Consider the following 23,205-nt stretch of genomic DNA (forward strand, 5'->3'; position numbering starts at 1 on the left):
GACCGGCCAACTTCGGCACTGCGCAGAGCTGTGCTGAGATGTCAACAGTGGTTCCTGACATGGGCATATTAAGTTGCAAGCCCACTGCCCAACAGATCCAAGAGGCAGGCCTGCCTCTCTCCATCCTCACTCCCCAGGAAAATAAGACAGTGTGGAAATCCAAGTCTCCTATCCAACATCAGAGTGAGGAGAACTGCATAATTTCTGCAATATGCAAAGTGCTGGTAAGATCTAGAACCAGAGCAGATTTCACCTGAATCTCTTAGATTTCTACCTGATTTTAAGACTCTTACTCAAAGACCAGTCCAGTGCAACCCAAACTTCAGTATATTTTTCTTTCCCACAGCTGGGCTGCTGGCTTCCTCCACTGCTGTAAATGCCATGGAAGGCTGTTCATTCCCACGCCAGCAGCGAGGTATCTGCATTTTCAGGAATTGTACCAGTATTAGGACACGTTTCTAGAGCTTCTGTTTTTGCAGTATACGAAGATCAAGTCAACCTCCAGTGTCCTCTGTTCACAGCTCTCCGGCTATGAGTACGCATATAAACCACGAGTACTTTTATTCATTTATTAGCCCGAAGAAAGTAACGCGGACTTCTTGAGCTCCACCTTGTGCCTACTTTGGTGTAATGCAAAATTCCTCCTGCAGAGACAACTTGCCTCACTGCCACAGAACTAGCACCCCCAGCCACGGGGAAAGAACCAAGAGCATTCGGGACAGCACCCAGCAAAACTCCCAACAGATTTAAGCTTACAGCACAGAGTCTGAACACTTTCTTAGAGCCTTTAGCTCACAAATAACGAGAAGAGATTGTTAAACACCAAGCACAGACTTCTATGTCCCTGTTCTCATCTCCTTTTGATGTGCAAATTAAGCAAACAACAAATGCTAACGAGTGCTGATTTTTACAGAACTGACGAGAGAGTGTGGGAGTTGCATTTCCCTCTAAGTCCCAAGATAACTGTCCCCCTGAACTGCTACAGCAGAAAGAGCTAAGATAAGCAAGTCTCATTTGCTACAATCCAGCTGAACTCGGAAGGGGCCGCGTAGGCTAATGAGCAGGCTAGGCTGATAGAGTATCATGTGGTCAACTGATGTAGCTGACTAACTGTACGACAAGATTTACCAGGTCTAGCAAGTATGTTTTGGAGTCTAATATTTTGGTTTTGGTCAAATAAAAATAAATAGACTAACATTTTACTTTGGGTTATTCTGTTTTCAAGCAAACTCAGATTTCAAAACTGCTAGCAAAGGAAATGTGATGAAAACTTTTTATCAAGTGACAGCTCTGATTTCTATTACCCTTTATTTTCACTCAAGCTGTTACAGCGTGCCTTAAACTCTCTGAATAGACTCAGATATACAACAGATGATTTTTAGGATGCCTTAAGAGCTGACAAGCAGAAATTGCACACATATGTCCCAACCCTGACAACAAGCTCACTAGGACCCTGGCTTGGACAGCAAAGATGATGTTGTGTTGACAGGGACAACAGATTTTAGCTGAGGAAACTGTAGTAGAGAGTGAAACAGTTTCCCCAGAATCATTCAGAAATACAGTGACAAAGCAGGGAAGAGAACCTAGGCCTCTTGCTGAGCTCTTCTTACGCTCCATTCCACGCCACATATGCAGACAATGCTTGCAGGAAAGGTTTAAAAAAAAGGTATGGCATGAATTATATTGACCATTAATTAGTTTGGGGTATTATTCTCCTCTCATTCATGCCAAACAGATAAAAAAAGTCAATGGAGTCATACCACTGTGAAACATAATCAGTCAACAAAGCAACACCTACAGACTAAAGCCTCTGGCAGGGTAAACCTGGATACAAGACACCCATTTTCCAAGTAAAGTCTTTGCCAGAAGCCACAGACAGTAACAACCTACTCATGCAGCTGACCACCCAATGCCATCCGCCAGAACTGAAGTCTCTGACTTCTCCTGCACCCATACGAAAACTCAGTTGTAAATGTCTTAAATAGAGAAGGGGAAAAAAAAAGGAAAAAGACTCACCGAATTTGGGGAAATGCTTCCTGGTTGCAGACCCATGCATGCCAAGGTTTTAGCAAGCTCTGCTGAGTTCACCCCACAGTTTGGTGCAACATTTGCTTGGCATCTGATGTGGACATTCATTTTACAGACTGACAGGGGTGATGGTTCGGATGGAAAGTAAAAAGCAAAAGAACAATTAAAATAACTTGGTGGGATTTATCACTGAGAAATAATCTAGTAGTTCTGCTTCAGGAAATATACCCATGTGGATCTACTCTGGGTCTTTAAACTAACAGGATTTTTGCCACTGATCTCAGCAGAAACAAAATTAGGACTCTCATAAGAGAGTAAACTCCTGGAAATCAGGAATATACTCCAAACTCCCCATGCAGGATGCCACATTGCCCGAAGCTATTCATAAGCACGTGTCTGTCGGGTATATAAATACCACTGCAGCTACACCTGCAGGTAAAATTAGGATTTATAATGCCACAGAATTTGCAGCAAACTTTCCCTGTGTTCACAGGTTTCTAATTTTAAAGATACATTGTTCAGTGGGAACCTAAAAATCTTTCTTGCTTTCACTTATGGACACACATACACCCTCTTGTGGAGATGAAGGCAAATGAAACTGTTTGTTATCCATACGATTTTACACTCTGGATCACTGAAAGAAAAACAGAACACCAGGACATGCTTTGTCATCAATTAACAATGTGACAGACATGGTAGTCAACCTAAAGCAATGACCTTTTTTATCCCCTCGGATGCCTTTTCATTGCCATATCTCATTAGCTAAGAAAAAACCTTCAGGTAAAGTGAAAAAAAATGAATGCAGGAAGCAGTGATACCCAAGAATATCTGCAATAATGCCAGCTAAACAAAGCTATACTGAGAGTGCAAAGTAGAGTCCTTCTGGAAGCCTGATATCAAAAAGGAGACCAGCATTTTTGTTAGTTCTTGCAAAGATGAATATTCATTGCTCGGCTTTCTCTTGATTGTTGCACAAATCAAGCTCACATGGTGCATCAAGATTCTAAAAATATATGTATTTTGCGAAAAGGCTACAGTAAGAAGCTGCTCACTTTTACACTGTAGGCCCTGTCGCATGATTCCCCAGAGCAAGGAACCGCAATGGTCACAGAAAGTCGGGACTTTGTAGTTGTGGACGCTGAACTTATGAGGAATGTTGATTCCAAACCTCTGTTCAGTCACCTGAGGCACCAAAAGAAAAGCACAGATTTAAAATTCAAATACATATATATAAGCTGATGTTCATTTACATACAGGCATTTAAGTGCAAAACTATGAAAATAATCCCAACTTAGAAAACGTCCCAATCCATCACCTCACTGAGGTTTACTCCAAGTGAACACTGAGTGACCAACCCCACCTGCTGTGAGCCTGCTCTGGTTTCCTTGCCAGTCAGGCTGGACTACCTGACAAAGCAGATTTTGAAAAGGGCTGCCTAGCCAATTTTAAATTCTTAAAACCAAGTTAGAATTAGAAGTGTGGATTACCTCATCACAAACCTATCACACTGACATGCCACATATAAATTGTGATAGCTACAGCATTTTGTAACTAAGCAGTTTTCAAATTATTAACTTGCGTACTATGTGCAAACATGTAACTTTAGGTCAAACTGTTGATTTTACTAAATTTAATATAGAATAGCCTTCCCAGCTCCGCCTAAAATTCTCATTCCTCTTCTCACCCTCCTTGTTATTAACAGTCTCATTTCAGGCCCACATTTTGCTTTATTGCTTGCTCTCATCCCCTTTTTAACCTTGTTCTTTTCCAACTGTGAATCACGCAGATCTCAAAGACACCTTAGAAAAAGTTAGAACGGCTGAAGAAACCTGTCCCCATTGAACCCCTTCATTACTTTCCATTTTGTGTCTCAACATGCGGATCCTGGAAGATTGAGGGGCAACCCACAACTTCACAAAGAAAAGTCGGGGTGAGAATGAAACGATGAGTTTAAAGTGAGCGGTGCCTCCTCACCTTTGACTTCTTCTGAAGTAGCTTAAAGGTATTATAAACCCTTCACAATCCTAAGAGAGGGGTGAGGAGTCTCGCCATTTAACTTGCACTTTAGCCTTTAGCATTTTAACTTATTTTCACCTGGTTTGCCCAGGGGTCATTTTAAGAAGTCTAGCTCAGCAGTTCGGAGGCAAGAAATAACGAGCAAAGGTAATTGCTTATCTGCACTGAAAAGAAGGTTTCTGCATGGCACACAATACAGAGCTACCTCCTGATTAAAAATATTTTGACTGAATTTTCCTCAGTTATTAAACAATTTCCAGTTACAGAAATGACGCATGCAATGTACAGGGCAGTTTTAGATGGGGATGTTACTCCTGTCAAATACAGCCAAAACTAGCAAGAAGAAAAAACCTTCAGAAACACAAGTTATGCAAGGGTTCTTTATTACAACGTAAATAATTTCATAGGGTAAAGGTGTGGAGCAATGACTAAAGAAGCACTTTAAATTACCAGAAAAGAAAAACAGAGGCATAATAAAGACCAGTGGTTAGATTTTAAAGCCAGAGAAATCCACATTAAAAACTGGGCACCAAATTTTGATGACAACACAGTTAATCATGGAAGAAAATTACCAAGGAAAAGAGTGGATTTGCTATTTCTTGATGTCTTCCAATGCAGACACCATGCCTTCCTAAACTATGTGCTAGTCCAGCCGGTTACTGGAATTAACAGAAGAACAACCAGATGATATTGCATGGTCTTTATGCATGTCCCTATCACTCTTCCTCACTTGAAAAATCTATGAGCAAAGATAACACAGAGCAAATTCTGTTATAGCACAACCCCCAGCAACCCAGAAAACCTCAGACTTCACAAATTATGATGACCCAAAATAACCACCATGACTTTACCTTGAGATCGGTCTTGTTACTATTGTTTTGGCACGTGCAAGCTGTAACAATTAGATGATGGCAGCGCTTGTGTACAACACAGGTGCATACTAGGAAATAAAAAAGGGATGCTGAAAAGAGCTGTTCAAAGACTCAGAACACATCAACCCATCAGCTGGGTTCTTTAAGGCTCAGCTACATCATCAGGACACAGTAAAGATGTGAAAAATAATCGGTGGCTTGGAATTTCCAAAATCTCATTACAGATCTGGAGATGTATCTCCAACCCATTGCAACAGAAATTCTGCATTGGATCATTCATGCAGCCCAGAAAACATCTGCTTATATAAAATATGGGTGACACCCACAGAAATAACGGTGTAAGTTCACAAATGAACTAAAAAAATGCTGTTTAAATTATCCAGTGGAGAGTATTTCTCACAACATATACAAATAATATTAGAGAACACAGGTCTGAGATACCAAAAGCCATCCCTACATCTCAGTGGCATAGTGTCTCTTACACTGGATACCTGAGTGAGTCCTGCCCAGGTTAGTTTGTCATTAAAGCTCAGTACAATGCCTGAATCTGGGGAGCTGGGTAACAGCAGCAGAATGGTGCTGTGTGCGGGCTAATTAGCTCATCCCCATCAAGAGGGCTAATCAGCCCAGCAGAGTTGGGTTCTCTCCAGGTCTGAAGCTGGCTTGGCTGGAATGGACTTGGATCCCTCCGCTCCATAATGCAGCATGCACTTTAGATACCACCAAGGGCTGTACCTACTGTCTAGGTAGGGAGACTTTTGTATTGGAAACTGTACAGATGTGTTGCAGGGTCCCACACCATTCTGTTTGTTGCTGACTCAAGCTTGCACTCACAAGGGTCTATCAATAACATTCACTTTCACTCAGCAATTTTATGCAGCATATCTATTTTGTTTACATGTAGCTTTCTTTCATATGAGGACACCAGTGCCCTATGGTATTGGGCAAGAAACAGGTGGTGTTAGAGGCTGTACTGAGTGACCACGTACTTGTGAGGCAAGTAATAAAATAAATGAAAAAGAAAAATCTTACCATAGAAAAAGAGAAAGGAAGAACAGTAATTAAGTGCAAACAAGCATCATGTACATCTATACAGCCATTCAGCCAAACCATGCATTCAGACAAAAACACACAAGGCTGCCCTTTGAAGTCACATCCCTACTTTCACTTTGTTGAACCCCAGAGATGGAGAAAGGAAGAGAGTGCCCGTTCCAGTACGATACTTTGTGTCCCAATACCAGCTGAACCCTGTCTTGGAGGGACCCTGGATCTCTCAAGCCTATCTGGGTGTTGCATGAACTCAGCAACTCCGTGGATCTGCACAGGAGGAAAACTGTGGGTGAAACGCAGCAATCAGACCCCTAGATGTGTGCATGAATGTAGGCGGTTGCTCCTGCGTGCATGCAAGCCATCAGCCTGACAGCTGCCCAAATGCACAGTTTTGACTGGCTGGGGAGGAAGAGGAGTGGTGACTTCAGAGAAGCTTGTAACCACAGGATGTCCCAGCAGCGCAGGAGAGCGCTCCTGAGACAGCACATCCTACACACGCACCGTGCAGCAGCAGAGCACCTTACCTTGGCACTGGTATCCCTGCTTCCCAAACACGCCCCTGTTCAAAATAAAACATGAACATAATTTAACATCAGAAAGATAGTCTTCTTGCAGATTGTTTACGGAAGAGAGTGCTAAAATGCAAGAGGATCCCAAATGACCAGATCCCTGGGGCAAAACTGCCCAGCAATAACGAATGGTGCAATTCAGCACAGGGGTGTGGGAGTGCAACAAAGCACTGCAAGGGCCATAGCTTACAGGACAGGCTGTCAGCATGCATGTTATTCCCCGTATTCCCCCTCACTCTAGTTTCTGAAATACCTCACTTTATTACAACACACACCACACTTATTAGACTGAACCCAGCAGCCCACACCCTGTTATTATCTCTCCCACTCCATACTCTTTTGAGACATATCTAAGCTTTTCTCACTGCTTTGCCTACTCCCCCACACATATCACCCCACACCTCTGATGACTTTTCTGTTCTCAGACATTTTCTCTAGTCTTTCAAGCAACTGTTTTTCCTCAGTGTAATCTCAAAGCTCCATTCAAGTTAATATCTAGGGTCTCTCTTCAGATTGCTTGGGTTACTTTTTTTGCCCCTGAAATAACATCTACGCTCAGCAGTGAGGAACTCTGCCCCATCCCCACACCCTCCTGCTTTGCTTCCAGCATCCAAGATACACATCACCTCTGGCCTCTCTGCAGTAGACTCCAGTCTGCAGCATAAATGTACCCTGCAAAACCTGATGGCCAAGGGGAGTCACACTGGTGACGCTTGGTAAAGTGCTGGGTGATTGATTCAGATCAGGGGTGGCACATTGGTCCCCAAAACACAAAGGGATGGGAAGCTCCACACCACCACATTCAAGCCATTCTTACCAGATGAACTCCCTGCAGTGCGAGCAGTACGTAGGCTGTCGCAGGTAGGTAGCCATGAATTTGTGCCCGTTCACCTGATGCACTCGCCTTCGCATAGCCCGCTGGCGTTTCCGAGTGAGGTTCTTAAAAATTCGATCCCTCTGGAGGGTCCCTGTGCAGAGGGGAAAAAAAGAAAAAAAAATGTACACAGCCATGCACAGTTATTGCTATGGCACAAAACGCGTTCAAAGACCACAATTACATCCCTGGTTTAGAAGTCGGGGGAGCACGCTCTAGAACAAGGAAAGCGTCTCAGACAGACAATAGAGGAAGTTAACTGCAAAGGCCCCTTTAGCTCAAAATTATGGTCTTCATCTAGACAGAACTGCCTTTTCCCATCTTTCTCTCACTCCTCTCCCATGTTGAGACATGTCAGTAACCCATTAATTCACAAGCTGTAAACAGACCAGAAACTCAAGGCTAATGAGTTATTATAACTCATGGCTTTTTGGGCAATAACTCCGGAAGACATGACTGTGTGTAACTAACTGACCAGCCCTGCAGGGCATCACCCCACTGGCCAAGCCAAAGCGATGCCTTGCTTGGTGAATGGTGTTTACCCACTTTCCCATCCTACGCTTCAGTATCACCACTTGTATCACCATATTCCTGTATCAGATAACAAGGCACAACTTAATTTTTCAAGGTCTGTTAGTTGTTTGATGTGTTCCACTCTCAGCTTTCTTTAAAGGGCTCATTTTTCAAAGGGTAGATAATATTTTAAAGTTCTGGGAAGCAGGGACCAAGGAACTGCTGGCATTCAAATCTGAATTGCCCCCAAAATTAATTTTTTTTTCACTGGGTTTAGGTTCAGCCATATAACCATTTCCTATCAGAGCTCAATTTACACAAAACACGTGTTAAAAGGCAGAACTGAGCTCTAGATTGAGAAAACCATTCCCATACAGCACCAGCCATCTGACTTGTAAATCACAGCCAGCTGGTCTCTGGGATCCTTGCGCAGACCAGGCTGGACTCAGCTGAGCTTCCCAGATCAAAGACTCATCTGGGGCCCACTCACCTCATAAGAAAAAATTAAATTTGCAGTTTTCAAGTTAGGTGCTTTCAGAAGGATAGGATGATAGATTATGCCCTGCTAACAAGTGCATTTTGGGGATACACAACGGAGTCCGCTAGAGGTGACTATGCACTGACATACGTACTCAGGACTCTTTGGGTGCAAGGCAAATGCCAGCTATTGCCAAACTGCCTGCATAGATGTAATGACACAGGAAGGGGCAGGCAGTCTGTAAATGACCCTCTCATCTGATCCTTCCTGAGCAGTGGATTGGCAGCAGTACCCAAACACAGCTGTTACCCTACCACTTCATTTACCCATAAAAAGGGAACAGAGCATTTCCCTGCTTTCAACTAGCTTTGTTGATTAACCACTGGGGGGGGGGGGGGGGGGGGGGGCGGAAGGGAAAAAGCTGTCAACCTGATCAAGGCTTGAAATGTAAGACTCCCACATCACATGCATTATTTCCTGGTCCTCTTTGTGGGAGCGGAGATAAGGGAAGCCACTCTGTCAGTACTGAACCCAGCCACTTCAAAGGGCTGAGCGCCACACAGTGTATTCCCCTCAGTACTCTTGCCACACAGGTTTAGAAGCAAAGCCAGCCATAAAGCTCAAGGGGTTGTTTTTTCCTGCTGTGTTCTCCCAGCCACCTGTGCATACGTCCCCTCCACAGGCACTACTGGAAACCTCCTACCTGATGGCATAACTGCGACACGGAGCATGGCTTGACTTTAAGATAGCTTGCATTTCTTTTTAAAATGGAAGTGCATGCTATAAATTAGAACTTTCCCATTAAAACACCACCAAAAAAAAAATAATATGCGGTAGGGCTGATCCAAGCACTTAACAGAAACCTGCTTTCTTCACGGCAGAGCTTCAAGCAGCTGGGCAGAGAGACTGGCACAGAAAAGCCTGCCTTTGTAGACAAGTGCTTAAACACGTGTTTAATTCTCACTGAAGTCAACAGGACTCGGGACCACAGGAATTGCCAGACTGAATCAGAACATCGGTCCACCTAGTTCAGCATCCTGCCTTTGTCAGTGGGCAACCAGAAACACATGACAGCAAGATGGAGGAACCCTGCAGCCAGGAGATAATTTGCCTCTTTCCCACACACAAGATGTCATTTTGATCTCCAGAAGTGAGAGCTGATGTGCGGAGGTTTAATATCCCTTCCAAACATTCAATTATGCAATGATGATTTCAATAGTCTCATTATCCACCATAGGAAACACAGCTGAGAAGAACTTCAAGAGGTCAACCAGTTCATCCCTCTTCCCCAAACAGAAGATCAAGAGCCAGCTGCTTTGCTGGCCTCCTGCAACTTCATGTGAGAATTAAAAAAAATAAAATAAAATCCTTATAGTATTACAGAATTTACCCACCTTTAAATTCAAGAGAACATCACCTTGATCTAGGTTTAAGCATACACTTAAGTGTTTTCCTAGATCAGGGCCAAACACCTCAGCTGGCAAAGTATCCTGTTTTGGTGTTTAACACGTACAGGAGAACTTCCAAGGCATGGAAAGGGAAGAGCAGGGTTTGTGAGTGGGCAATGAGCACATAAGTCACCTAAAAAAGCAATCCTGTTTCCAGCTTGCTTCACACCAGCTGCTCTATTAGAAGTTGAACAGCTGATGCCCTTTAAGTTCATGCACTCACATTTACCAGAGTTTAAGAGAATATGTTCCCAATTTAGTTCATGTAGTTTCTGGTTTCGTTACGGTTCCCCTCAAGGATCAGCATGGGTAATTGCCCTCTCCAGTGCTCTCCCATGCAGGGAGAAGCCCACACACAGCCAAGAGCAAACCACCCCTTTACACCAGGAATAGGGGACACTTGAAGGTGGCCTGCAAAGCCACCAAGCAGGACACTGCTCTGCATCCCCGGGGGTTGCCTGCCTTCAGGGAGACTGCAATTTTTGAAATGGTTCAGGAAGGCCAAATAATGACAGGCATTTGCTTTTTCATAGGCAGCAGGGGAAGTCACCATGCTGCCTGCACTGGTGATCACATCCACGGCCAGCCTTGAGCCTTCTCCTCCGAGCTGTACTTGGCCTCCATCTCCTGTTCTCTTTGTATTTTTCTTCTTTTTTAAAAGCATTATTCATATTTAAAACATGCCTCAAATCTCACATTTTCCCACACTACTTTGCTGCATTACCCTGCCAATTTCTCTAGATGCTGCATACCTTCCAGGTGATCCTCACCTATACTTATATTCACCTCATATTACATTCTAACAAATCTAAGCGTTACTAAGCAGGAACTGACTTCAGCAAGGCCTGGATTACTTTCCATACACGATCAGCTCTTTTGGGCACTGCTCTTCCCATTTCCTGATGCCATCTCAAGCAAAAAGGCGAGGGAGAGCACAGCACAACTTCAGCCACACCTCAGGCCCAGGCGTAGCTGCAGGAGACAGTCTACCACATGATCTATTGGATCTACGTGTACAACCACCTCCCACAGAGTAAATCCTTCTTTCAGAGGGCTTAGGCCCATCCCACACACCACACCACAGAGCAGGCAAGTACAACCCTCCAACCAGGCACAAATGATTTTCAAACAGTGGAACATACCACTACCAAAACCACCTTCCTCCTAACAACCAGCCTCCCCAGCTACCAAGATGGCAGTTCCTCAGCTCACACCCATTTCATCTGCTAAAGGGCTCCCAGCACCACTGGGCGAGAGGTTGCACGCAGAAACCATCAACGCAGTGCTGAAGTCTTACTAGGGGGCATGGTGGCCAACACAGCAGCCCCTCGTGCCTCTAGCCTTCAGTGTCAGAGGATGTATGGTCATTATTGACACTTCCCCCACTCACATTCTCTGTTCTGGCCAGTTTTCTGTAGAACATCTATTTTCCTTCTGCATGCAGAGAGCATTTTACAAAACAAAGCAGCTCTAGACAACTTCAGGAGAGCCAGACTTTTAAAAGCCTCTAATCTCTGGTAAAGCAACAACCACCATGAATGGTTCAAATGTCCAAATACTGCTTTAAAAACAGGCACGTAATTGCTCAGTGAAGGGAGTTGTCCACATCCATAGTTAAATTTGGACATCTCTAACTATGGGGTATTTACTGAGCCTGGCTCTGTGCAAAAGTAACTACAATGTTAAATACTAAAAAGCATCTTCCTCTTTCCTCCTCTCCACTCATGCCTAACACGTGTTTATGGCAGTGGAAATTATGCACACGGAGAGAGAGGAGAATAAATAACCCACCAAGTCATCTGAGGACATCTGCATGGACTAGCACATCACTCACCCACTCAGCAGCCGCCTTGTGCTGCCCCACCTGCCCCAAGCTTACCTGATCCTACCCTTCCCAGCCAGAGATCCCCCCTTTCTCTCCCCCCCTCCATTTTTTATTCCAGGGGGTAATTTCAGTGAAGTCCTTACAGTGGTGGCATAACTACAGCAGGAAGGCAAGAGGAAGAGCTGCAGGGTGAAGCGTTGTGTGTATGTAACAGTTTGCCTCAAGTAGTTAAAGCCTGTCAGGTCTCATCTATCGGAAATCAATCTCACTGTCATGCTACCACCCACTGCTATAACGCCAGCATGACGAAGGTCGATGGGGTACATCCCAATACATGACATCATCTAGCATTATACTCATGTATACATCAATGGAATTTTCCTTTGAAAGAAATAAAGATATTCAAAAAGCAATGTAAAAAGCCTTAAAGCAATAATGCTAGCAGATTAAAACTTAATTAAGCCTTTTTTTATCAGTAGCAGCAACAGTATGCACATTTTCCTATGCTCCTCTGGGAGCACTGCAAGCAAGATCCCGTTGCACTGAGTGATGCATGAGTGTGGAGCAGAGACCAACCACTGAACTTACTAGACTGTAAAAAGCAAGATAATGGATTGACAGACCCCTCACCTCTCACTAGCTCTATAGCACTGAACAACCATTTTGGATCAGGCTAAATGCTCAGCTAGTCCATGCCCTTGTGGTGAGTTGTAATGGGTGCCTCAGGAAAAGAATATAAAAGCCAAATCAAGTAAATGAGGGGGAATGAATACACACACACACGCAGCCTTCTAGCCATCAGTATGGAGGTGTTCTCTCAATATTTACCTAACAGCAGGCTTCCTCGCATCTACTGAATATAAACAGAGGCTAAACCAAAATGAATCAAGATGTTTATTTTCCAAGTGGAAAAGACATATCTTACGACAAAAATGCCTTACAATGTCTTGGTATTTTTTAACCAGGAGGTTTATCATCATAATCCCGTGGATGGTCAAAACCAGAGGAAGCCTTACTAATTAAAACATTATAAACACAACACAGTGTTGAAGAAGAAGCTGGCAGCCTGACTCTGGAAAGGGAAAAGGATTTAAAGGCTACAATCCAAAGTGGTATTTCCATTGCTGACTGTTCTGCTTCCCTACTATTAGTGCTGCAGAGTGAAAACCTTTCTTTTCCTAACTACTGCAAAGTTTTCTCTTCAGATTCCCTCAAAAGCCACTTGGACATATGAATCGGCCAGCTGGAAAACAGCCACCTCCACAGAGATCGTGTTAACCACATGGCGTTTCTTCTCCACTTCACGTCCGTCAAACTTTATGTCCTCCTGCTTTTGCCAGTCTGTGCACAAAACCAGATTGGTTCAAATCCCAGGAGAGGCTCATCGCAAAGCAAACATGTGGCACATCAAACACAGGCTGGGACTTAACGTTTGATCCAGCTGCTGTTTTCCCCTCTGAAACTGGGTAAAGTTTTGTATGAAGACCACAGAAACCACAGAAAGAGCCAGCTAGTGCTGGCAAGTCTAGGTTGTCTTCTACTAGGACATGACAGAAAACCCCTGTTAATGGGTAGTTCATCTTTTAAGATGATACTTGGACTCCAAAAAATTAAGAGTTTTCCCACTCATTATCAGCAGTCTTGGAAATGCAAAAACATGTAATAATCCCTGCATCAAATCACACAGAACTTTGCACTCAAGGCAAGGTCTGTTTCTTGTCCAAGTGCTGAAGTAGGGCAGATCCATCTTCCTTGTTTTCCTGTCAGGTCTAGGACATAAATTTATCTCAGCTCCCAGCAATTAGCAGCATTTGAGTACTGACGCTAAATGATGATGTTTCAGCGCAGAAGTAGCGAGAACTGGATCAATGAAGTTCACAGAACAATATTAGTGAACGTGACAGTATTCAGCTATTGCTACAAAAGCCCATCATAGGCTTATTTCTAGAATTACACAATGACACCAAAGCTCTGGTGGCACCAGTAGGTGAGATATCAAAGCTGAGAGGACTCGACTCCATGTCTGCCAGGCTTAGCAGCTACAGCTCTGCTCCATCCATCACTAACCTCACCATCACCTCATCAGCGCAGAACTGGGGTCCAGGACTTTTTAGGGGGTTCAGTATTCTTCGCTCAGTCTCTTGCACTTCTGGGTAGCAGTGCCAGGGACAGCAGGAGAGCTCTGCAGAGCTGGAGTGACCAGTACGTGGCTGCTGGGAGCAGTCCACATGTGCAGGAGGGGAGAGAGCTGCAAAGCAGAGGGTAGAGCCTAGTGCTGGGGCTGAAGGAAGAATAGCTGCTTTTTATCTGTTTGCATAAGGTCTGTGAGAACATGAGAGAGGAGGAAGAAGGCGGCTTGAGAAACTCTTAAAACAAGTATTCTGCTGCCACTTCGAGTCTACAAACCAGTTATGAATACCATACAGGTTATTTTGCATAGAATTTTAATCATGATTGCCACACAGGTTTTCAGACATGCACAGGGCAGCTCAAAAATATTATTCTCCACATCTGCTTTCACAAGTTGTTTCTGGGAAAATTTTTTTTAGACGTTGACAGCTACAAAGCAAGGACTGCAACATGTTGCACAAGGCTGAAAAATATGAATGGAGAAGCTTTTCCCGCTGATTTCTGTAGTGGGTAACAACAAACTGAGCAAATAGCATACAGAGAATAACAAAAGATTTCAGCAAATGTGAGCAACCCCATGCCATAAGAGACCAGGTAACAGAGGTCGTTACCTGCCAGCCCATTTGTGCTTTCCAGGCCACAGGCTGCAGAAATGCTGCCGGCTGCCAAGGAGAATGTGTTTGAAGGCAACAGCCACTTCCCTGAACTTCCTTCTTCCTTCTCTTTACAGCCACACCACTGCGAGAGAAGGAAGGGGACAGCCCCATTTTTCACCCTGTGCTTGTTTCTCTGCCAAGAGCAAGAAAGGTTTTCCCTGTGTTCCACTTTATCATTCCATCTCTGTAGGTTTTACATTTGTTTGGAGATGGTAACCTTATGATACTTCTGTTTACAAGAGAGACCAGACTGGGGTGATAATGGCAGAGAACTGACTCAGCTTGCATAAAGAGGAGATGCCAGGAGGGACTTAAAGGCAGCAGAAACTTGAGCACCGAACTGAGCCCTTCAGAGCCCCAGACTGGCACTGTAACTGGAAGGCCTCGTATCTGCCCTATACCCAGCCAGAGACACACAATACCTGTGCAGTTTGGAAAAGCAAGATAAATTAGTTGGGTCATATCCAGCAAGATATGTTCTTCCCTCTGGCTATAGTTGAACATGGTCTTCCAGCAGCAGTAGTGGTCCAAAAAGACACCCCAGCCCCAGTGCTCCCTCATCATGACAGAGTCCCCTCCCTGCCATCTTAGACCTGCCGGCATGGCTCCATCTGCAACTACTGCATAACCCACTCCTGTCACATTGATGTGGGGTAAGAACAGGCAACAAAAAAACCCAGAAAACCCCTGTTATTAAGAATTTAAGTTGACCCACACAAACAGTGAGAAACAGCAGTAATAACCACCTCCCCTCCTCAGCTGCAGGCAGAATGGCACTTCTGCTCGCAGTCTCAATTTTATGATATGATGGGGACAATCCTTCTCCTTACTTTAAGATGTGCAGATAATACTAGTACTTCGTACTTCTTACTGCATTGCTCATTAAAGCCTTAACAAACTGACTCCTCTCCCTCCTCCTCCCCTTCCCTCACCAATTATAATCATTATTATTTCCATTGTAAAACCTTCTGTTAGTCCTTCCCACCTATTAAACTCAAGAGAAAAATGTTGAGATGCGATTTATTAGGGAAGGAAACCATTTAAATATATTAATTAAAAAGAGGAAAATAAAACTAACAAAGCAACTTTGATCTTTTCCATGATTAGTTCATGTGCCAGAAGGCCTCTGCACCATAAGTTTTAGAAGATTTCAAACTACGCTGGCTACAGAGCAGAAGTAGCACTAATGGAGTGCTACTTCTGTGCTTATGGAGAGCTTATAGGTCAAAGCTACCAGGACTCCTGCAAAATCCTTGAGAAAAGCAGAATCAGCAGGCTGGGCAAACAGCAGGGTGATCCTGAACCTTCCCCTGCTCCTGACGCCTCGGGGCTCGTGCGTGTTGTAACCATCAGCAGCTCACATGCTCGTAGGTGGCTGCGCAGTAGGTATCACAACATGCTGTTAGGAGGCCCTACCTACACAGGGAAGCACGAGCTCCAAGTTAAACCTATTTTTAACCAGATGCAGTTTAAAACTATTTTTAAGTAGATGCTCTAGGGACATCCTTCTTTGGGGCTATGTGGCCAGCTTCAGAACTAAAATTGTCTGCTTTGATATTAAAACAAGTGTCCACACAAGGTTTTACAATCAGCTAAATCTGCTTAAAATTTGTGCCTTTAAGTTTAAGCAGTGCAACTTTTCCAGAGATGTGGGCTTAACATCTGTCCCAAAGGAGCACCAGGAAAATATTCTTTATGTAACATGAGACAAAAATGCGCAAAGAAACCAGGATCAACAGGAAGCCAGTTGAAATGGGACCATCGAGCAGCTTGTATCCAGAAGGACCCACAGGTTTGCAGCAATTCCACAAACGGCAACCATCCCTAGAACAAAACCTCAAGCCTGCCTCACCAGGGGCACTGCACCTTCAGTGGGAAAGCAAATTGTAATGCAAAGCACAACTGGAATCTAGTCAGGAACAAATTAATCAGGAAAGCTAATGAAGTAGGACAAGTTAAACACTGCCCCTTTCTGCTGTCAGGGCCTCCAACTGCTGTTGTGCGACATCTCAGTCTTTCCCCAGTCCCTGCAGGTGCACTGGCCTTGTGCTCACCTGGGAGGATGACCAACACCTGAATCACCTCTCTGCAACACCTCGATTCTCCTGGTTGACTGGTCACCCAGCAGTTGCACAGGCCCAGCCCAAGTGGTCCGGCCGCATACTCAGCACCGATTACACAGCTGATCCCCAGTGCTCTTCAGATTTCCATGTGGCAGCTTGCTAATAAGTTCTCTAATTGCAACAGCCTTAAAAAGCAGGTTGTTTACCATGTCACTCTCCCACACAGATTCCCACATACCATGGGCTGAGCAAGACGCTGCTGCAGCAAAGCATCTGTCAGGAAAAATACATTTAGCCTTTTGTATTCCAAGCTTATTGCTACCATGAAGATATCTTCCAAAAAGCAGCACCTCTTCTCATCAAGGCAGTCCCCGCCTTGGTAATGTGGCAAGGAAATACTCAGTGCACAAGCATTCAAACTAGCAATCACACTTGGCTTCATTGCACAGCCCGTCCTAAAACACTGCTGCAGATGGCACGGACCATTACTGCTCTGCCACGCACCCCACCCCTCCTAGTGCTGGCAGATTATGATTATTTCCCAGAGGGATTTCCCAAGGGCTGCAGGCCAGGAGGAGCGGCATGTTCAGAAAACACAGCTGTCCCCGACCGCTTCCCATGCAGCTAACACAGCCAGACCTGATCTATTCCGCTTCCCCATCTCCTCCCCAACAGAGTTTTCACCCTGCAATACATATTTCTCCATTTCTGAGAAACAGTTCTAAGATTTCAAAAGCAGATGTCTCAAATCCATACAAATACAGCTTTAAAACTCCTGGGTGCCACATGGAGAGGGTGTTGCTTGCCTTGGCTTGGGATCTCTTTATACGTAGAGAGAGGGAAGGACCCTGCTGGTTTCCGCAGCTCCATAACAGCCACCAGTGCCACCAACCAATTTTATTCTCACAAATGGGGGCCCTTTCCACCAGATGCAAGAGTAGCAGTAATAATCATGTATTCTACCTCCCCGCAGGCTCTCCCATCTCACTCCTTCCAATTAATGAACAAGCAGAGGTGGGTGAGCAGGAAGAAAGTCACTTTCTCCAACAGCTTGAGAGACACACCTAAAACCTGCACTGCTTTTCATCGTTTCCTCCCAGTCCCTCAATGGGGAAGGAACACATGGTGAGGGAACTTGTTTAGGCTCAAATGACAGGAGATGAAAGCCAGCCTGCAGTTTGATGCTCACCACAGCCCTTACACAGATTTAAGTGGTTCTCCCCCTATACGGCACCCTGCCTTCCTTCCAGCACTCCCTTCCACACAGTCATTTTCCAGCCGGATCAGTTCCCAATCTGGTTTACCATGCACCCCACAAACAGCTGCGTTGGCACGACCTGGGGCGTGAAAGCAATCTGGGGGGGAAATCAGCCACACTTCATTGTGCCTTCTGTAGTGTGCATGCCCCTAGCATCCAGGCTCTGCACTCCTCCTTACAGCACAGCCCGAAGCCATGTGTGCTGCTGGATTCAGCCCTGCGTACCCACCACACGGGACACAGGGTGCCCCTATAGCTAAGGTGTGCAATGGCCCTCATGTGCAAGTTATCATCAGCCCTTGCAGATGCAACATTGGGGCCTTTCTCTCAAGGACTTATTTTTCTCACCTTACCACATATTCACAAGTGAAATACAGGACCAGAGACAACGTAGGTAAAAACATGTGTGGGGCCAGACTGAGGCCCCACATTCCTCACCCACTATTTAAGTGCTTCTGAGCTGAGCAGGCTGAAGAAGAAATGTCTTTCTGTTTCTGCTCTTGCTGATCTGCAAGTCTGTATAGTAAACCTATAGGAAGGACAAACTTTAGACACAAAAATTCAGCTTTTCCTAACTTTTGAGAGTTTAATTTTCTAATATTAGTGATCTCCTTCAAACAAAAGGGTTTCTGTTTTTAAGACAATTTCCTAAACAAAGAAGACCTATCATCGTAAATAAGTTCATCCACTGGAACAGCCTTCGCCCTGGTCCTGGTTCACAAGCACAGCTGTAGTCTCAAACACACAGCTCCGGGAGAGAGGATAGCATTAACAGGGGAATACTTCACAGAATAGGGCTATGCTCCACTGCACAGATCCAGTACTAGTGGCATACGGACACACTTGCTCAACAAGTCTGACAGCTAGACGGCAGAAAAGAGCTGAGATTCTGGGATTAAAAACTTGATTCCAGACTCCAGCAAGAAATGGGTTTGCTGGTCACAACTCTTCCACTGCAGCCTTTAGTCATCCTCTGCAGTTCCTCTACCATCTATCTGTCCATATTCTCCCCTTCTCACCTTCTTCAACCTTTTAAGCTTCTTTAAGCTTTTTCTTCCTTAGATCTCCCGGCCGTACCCACCCATCACCACTCCCCAGACCAGTCTCCTACTTCCTTCTCTCTCTCCTTATATCTCTTTCTCTGTCCTTGCAGACTCTTATGGCTCTATCCCTTCTCTGAGTGACTTTTCCCAGTGTTTCCACCGTTCATTGTCCTTGCCCCGTGTCCCAGCAGACAGAACATGGAGAGCAGGACACCTGCTGAGCCAGACCTCCTGCCTTCCTTCCACCTCTGTGCCACCACCAGGGATCCCCCTCCTGCCCTGCTGCAGCACCCCAGGCCAGCACTGAGCTCAACCAGAGGAAAAATCTGGCCCAAAACCATCCCACACCCCTGCTCCAGATTTGCTCAGCTCGCCAGTTCAGCCAGCTGGTGCAGAACTGGCCCTGTGTGAGGCCAGCTCAAGGGAAACCCAAGAGCATCCTTTTCAGACAGACAGATATACCCTCAATTATGAAATCGCCTCAGTCCCTTATCTGCAACTGCCAGGAGGAACAGTCACCACGGCGGGAGCCTGCTCAGTGCAGGGGTGTCCACCACCCTCAAGGCCACGCTGATCTCATGCAGTTTCTCCCACATTACAAATGCGTAGATTTTTCGCAAAGACAGCAGAAGGAGACAGAGGCTCTCAGCCCTCCCACTCTCTCGTCTGCCAAGCTTGAGGTCACCCTCGCAAAACAACATCAGGATCTCTTTGCTCAAACCTCTATTTTGATTTAGCATCTTATTCTGGAAAACAACTGAATCATTACTTCTGAAGCACTCCAGAAAACAGCTGGCACTGAATAGCAGAAAACTCAGTGTTTTATGCTGGGCATGCTCAGGAAAAATCCAAAACAGGGGTGTATATATTGCAAGCATGAGTATTTGCCTCCAAAAGAGCCACTAGAAGATGAGCTCTACTTCCTACAGCTCCTTGCCAGGTTGCGTAAGGCTGAAGACCCCGTTCTGCTTGGCTATTAGCAAGATCTTACCCATGAGGTGCAGGAATCGACTGCCACAACATCCACAACACACAGCAGACTGATGCTGCTGGTTGTCCTTTTGTCTGCAGGGCCAGAGGGAGCCTCGCCCCCACCACGCAAGCACTAATGATACACTAACACCTTCCAGGTAAATAGAGGTAATTAAGCACTGTGGCACAACAGCATCTTGTTACCTCACGCATCCTCTCATGCCGACAGGCCCAGCAGATCCGCTCAGGCACCGAGTCCAGCACTGCCCCATAAGCAGCCAGGTGACAGGGACTTTTGGATGTGACAGCCTGGGCTTCCAGACACAAGGAGAACCCTTGGCTGTGGTGGTACCACCTAAATTAGGAATCTCCTCCAGCAGCCACAGTTTACAGACCTGGATATTAAATGGGACACAGCCTAATTCGGTAGTCAGTATGGATGAGGTTAAAAAAAAAAAACAAACCACTGTGGTTTTATTAGTATTTTTTTCTCCAGTTTCTCCTACAGATTTACAGGGTGACCCTAAGTAAACTACTGGGGCTTTTGGATAGCAATTCACCTATTTCAACAGTCAAGCACCTTGCAAACTGTGGTCTAGGGGAATTCAGGCCCAGCCTTAATATGTGCTGCTATATGGGGCACCTCCTCCTTCTGTCCAGTCCAGGGCATCACCCAGGTGGCCCTTGACCACAATATGTGCAGAGGAAGATGGCCATGAAACAGCATCCCCCAGCACAGGGCACAGCAGCCGGGGACTGGGCTGCTGTCATCATCCCTGGCCACAGGATCATGGTCCTGACCTCCAACAGCTTCATACTCTGCTCCTTCCGGCCCACATTTGCCACCCAGCACACATAGCTGCTCCAGCACAGCGCTGTCCTCCAAGGCCAAGTAGATAGATTTAAGCTCCTCTGGGAACCACCATCACTTCTTCCAGGAATCACATTAAATAAAGCAAAATCCTCTGTTCCTCATTACAGCCGGGAACACTGAAATCCCAGAGCAGATCGCAATCTTGCATATTTACACCTAGGTTTCAGAGCCCAGACAAAACACAGCCCACTGAGGAAGCAAAATTAACCCTGATACTGCTGTTTGTTGCATGTCTGGATATCTATGCAGTTGGCAGATCTTGGCAAGTCATGAATTACTGCTGAAAACCTCTCAGCATTAGACATACTGCAATACCTGTGGAGCTCAAATGGATCATTTTCCAAGAAATAAAGGTAGTCTTGCGGCTATGCAGTGGGCTGGGGTGCTGTTCACCTCCTGGCTCTGCATTACAGTCCTTCCATAACACTGAGCAAAGTACATCATTGCTCAAAGATCTAGGCCCTGGGCAATCAGGAACAGTTTTGGGGTAGGTTTTTTCCCCCTGCTGAAATCCTTTTTTCCTATGAAAACCCAGAATTTACCAAGCTTGCCTTTTATTTCTTTTTTGTTTGATGGAGGAGAGGCATATGTGAGATGTAAGGGTGCCAGGGTACAAAAATACTTGGTGTCCCTCTTCAATATTTAAATGTGAAATGCAATATGTAAATTCTGAAGGCTTCACTTAAAAAAAAAAAAAATTGCTCACACTGCCCTCCCACCATAGACAGTAATAATTATTCATTATACCCAAGTTCATCCACTTTGTCTCACTTCCCAGGCTGGACTATCTCTCATTACAGTGACCCCTTCTCATGCTGCTGTCAGCTTGAACAGGACAAGTGAAAGGCAGCGGTCAGGAAGATGCAGCACAGTCTCTTCTCCTAATGGAACTCACAGCCCAAAGGACATTTCTCAGAACGCCCAAAGGCTCCTCCCTATGAAAAGGATCTCCTAGAGGTTCTTCATGGTCTCACTGTCTTGGAAATTCTCTCCCAAGATCTTCAGTGCTGCTGAGCTTTGACATCCTTGTGTTTAACTCACAGAGGCTTCATGACAAGGATAAATCCACTCTTGCTCCCATCGGCTTGGCGGACACATCTCCATTGGTGTGCAGGGTTGCAGAGTCTGACCTCCACGACAGCAATACCTGCTCAAGGCTTCAAGATCAGCCTCTGGAGTTGCCTTTTGCTTTTTACCTTGACTGGCATCTTCCAGCAAGGTTGGAGATCCAGCGCAAGTTCACCTGCCTTCCACGCGGAGTTGCACAGCATCTGTGGACAACATTCCTGGTCTCTGCAAGGGCTCAATCTTCTCCAGAGTGCACTTAGGGTGGATTTTTCTCACCTACAGGACTAGACATTGTTCTGGCCCATTTCCATCTGGAAATGCAGAGTTGACCCAACATGGAGCGCACCCGGAAACCCCTTGCCTGCAGCATGCACGTATGTGGCAAGTGTAAAACATTGGAAAAACTGTAAGCACTGGAAAAAAACGCAGGGGTATAAAAAGAAGACATGTCCTGCTGCTCTCTTCCATGTAAGACTTTGGGCTAGACATTGAAGACCTCCATGTTCTCAGACTGTGAATGAAAGATATCAAAACTTTCTTTATCTTATTCTGCATTGATATTGCTTATTTAATCAGGAGGTTCTCTGGATGGCATCTACCACATACCTTAAAACTCTCCTGCTTGGGCTAGTAACCCAAACAGAAGAGTGGCCCAACTAGCCAGGGGCTGAGAACAGGGCGTTTTTTGTTCCTGATTCCTAGTTTCAAATAATTATTCCCTTGACTATAAAAATCAGGCTGAAAACTATCACTGCAGTTTACAGAGTACTGGTAAACATCTTTTTTCTCTCTGTTCTGCAAGAAGCTAATAATGTATCTGAAACAGAGGTTTTGTGGGGCTGAGGGGCTACATCACAGTACAGAGCAAGGACCTTCCTTAGCACGATGCCTATGTACCATTTGAGACTTTACGGCTGCAGATCTTTACTGGTGCCTGTCTGAGGAAACGTCATTTCTTAAGCCAAAACCCACTTCACGTTAGAGAAAATATATTCTAAGTAAAACAACAGCAAAAGTCTTTGTGCCTGAGCACAAACCACCCCAAACACATGATGTGAGAGTTGCAAACTAAAGAAGCATTTCCTGCTCTAGAGGCAGGTTCAGGCCTCCTTGCTGCTGCAAAGCCTACTGACATTAAATATTTAGCAATGGGTGCTATATCTGCTCTACCAAGTCACATGGCTTTTCAATATTCTCATTGTTCTATTTCTTGCCCAGAACTCAAATTTGTCTTTGTCTTTCCTGACACTGAAAGAAAAGAAACAACCATTACTTACCTCACAAGGATGAAATTAAAATTGAACTTCAAGCCAAAATTATCACTTTGAGTGACAACATTAAAAAAAAAAGAAAAAAGCAAATTGCAAGAGTTCAAAGCACTAAAATAGAAGCACTTTATTTCCTACAGGGCTTGCTTCATTCATTAATTCAGTCAAATAATTATTTTGTATTAATTTCATTATCTTTG

At 45.0% G+C, this 23,205-nt stretch overlaps 1 protein-coding gene across 2 annotated transcripts in view; it reads right to left on the reverse strand.

The window, feature by feature from the left end:
- The window catches only part of PRKCH (protein kinase C eta), a 137,670-nt gene that overhangs the window by 62,495 nt on the left and 51,970 nt on the right, over positions 1-23,205 (reverse strand). For both annotated transcript variants that reach the window (XM_075104152.1, XM_075104151.1), the window contains exons 3-7: positions 7,353-7,503; positions 6,491-6,525; positions 4,896-4,984; positions 3,081-3,210; positions 2,017-2,144 (exon numbers count right to left, since the gene is read on the reverse strand). In XM_075104152.1, the coding sequence (XP_074960253.1) occupies positions 2,017-2,144; positions 3,081-3,210; positions 4,896-4,984; positions 6,491-6,525; positions 7,353-7,503 (533 nt within the window). The remainder of the gene's footprint in view (positions 1-2,016; positions 2,145-3,080; positions 3,211-4,895; positions 4,985-6,490; positions 6,526-7,352; positions 7,504-23,205) is intronic.

Source organism: Phalacrocorax aristotelis, chromosome 9, assembly GCF_949628215.1.
Source record: "Phalacrocorax aristotelis chromosome 9, bGulAri2.1, whole genome shotgun sequence".
NCBI classification, from domain to species: domain Eukaryota; kingdom Metazoa; phylum Chordata; class Aves; order Suliformes; family Phalacrocoracidae; genus Phalacrocorax; species Phalacrocorax aristotelis.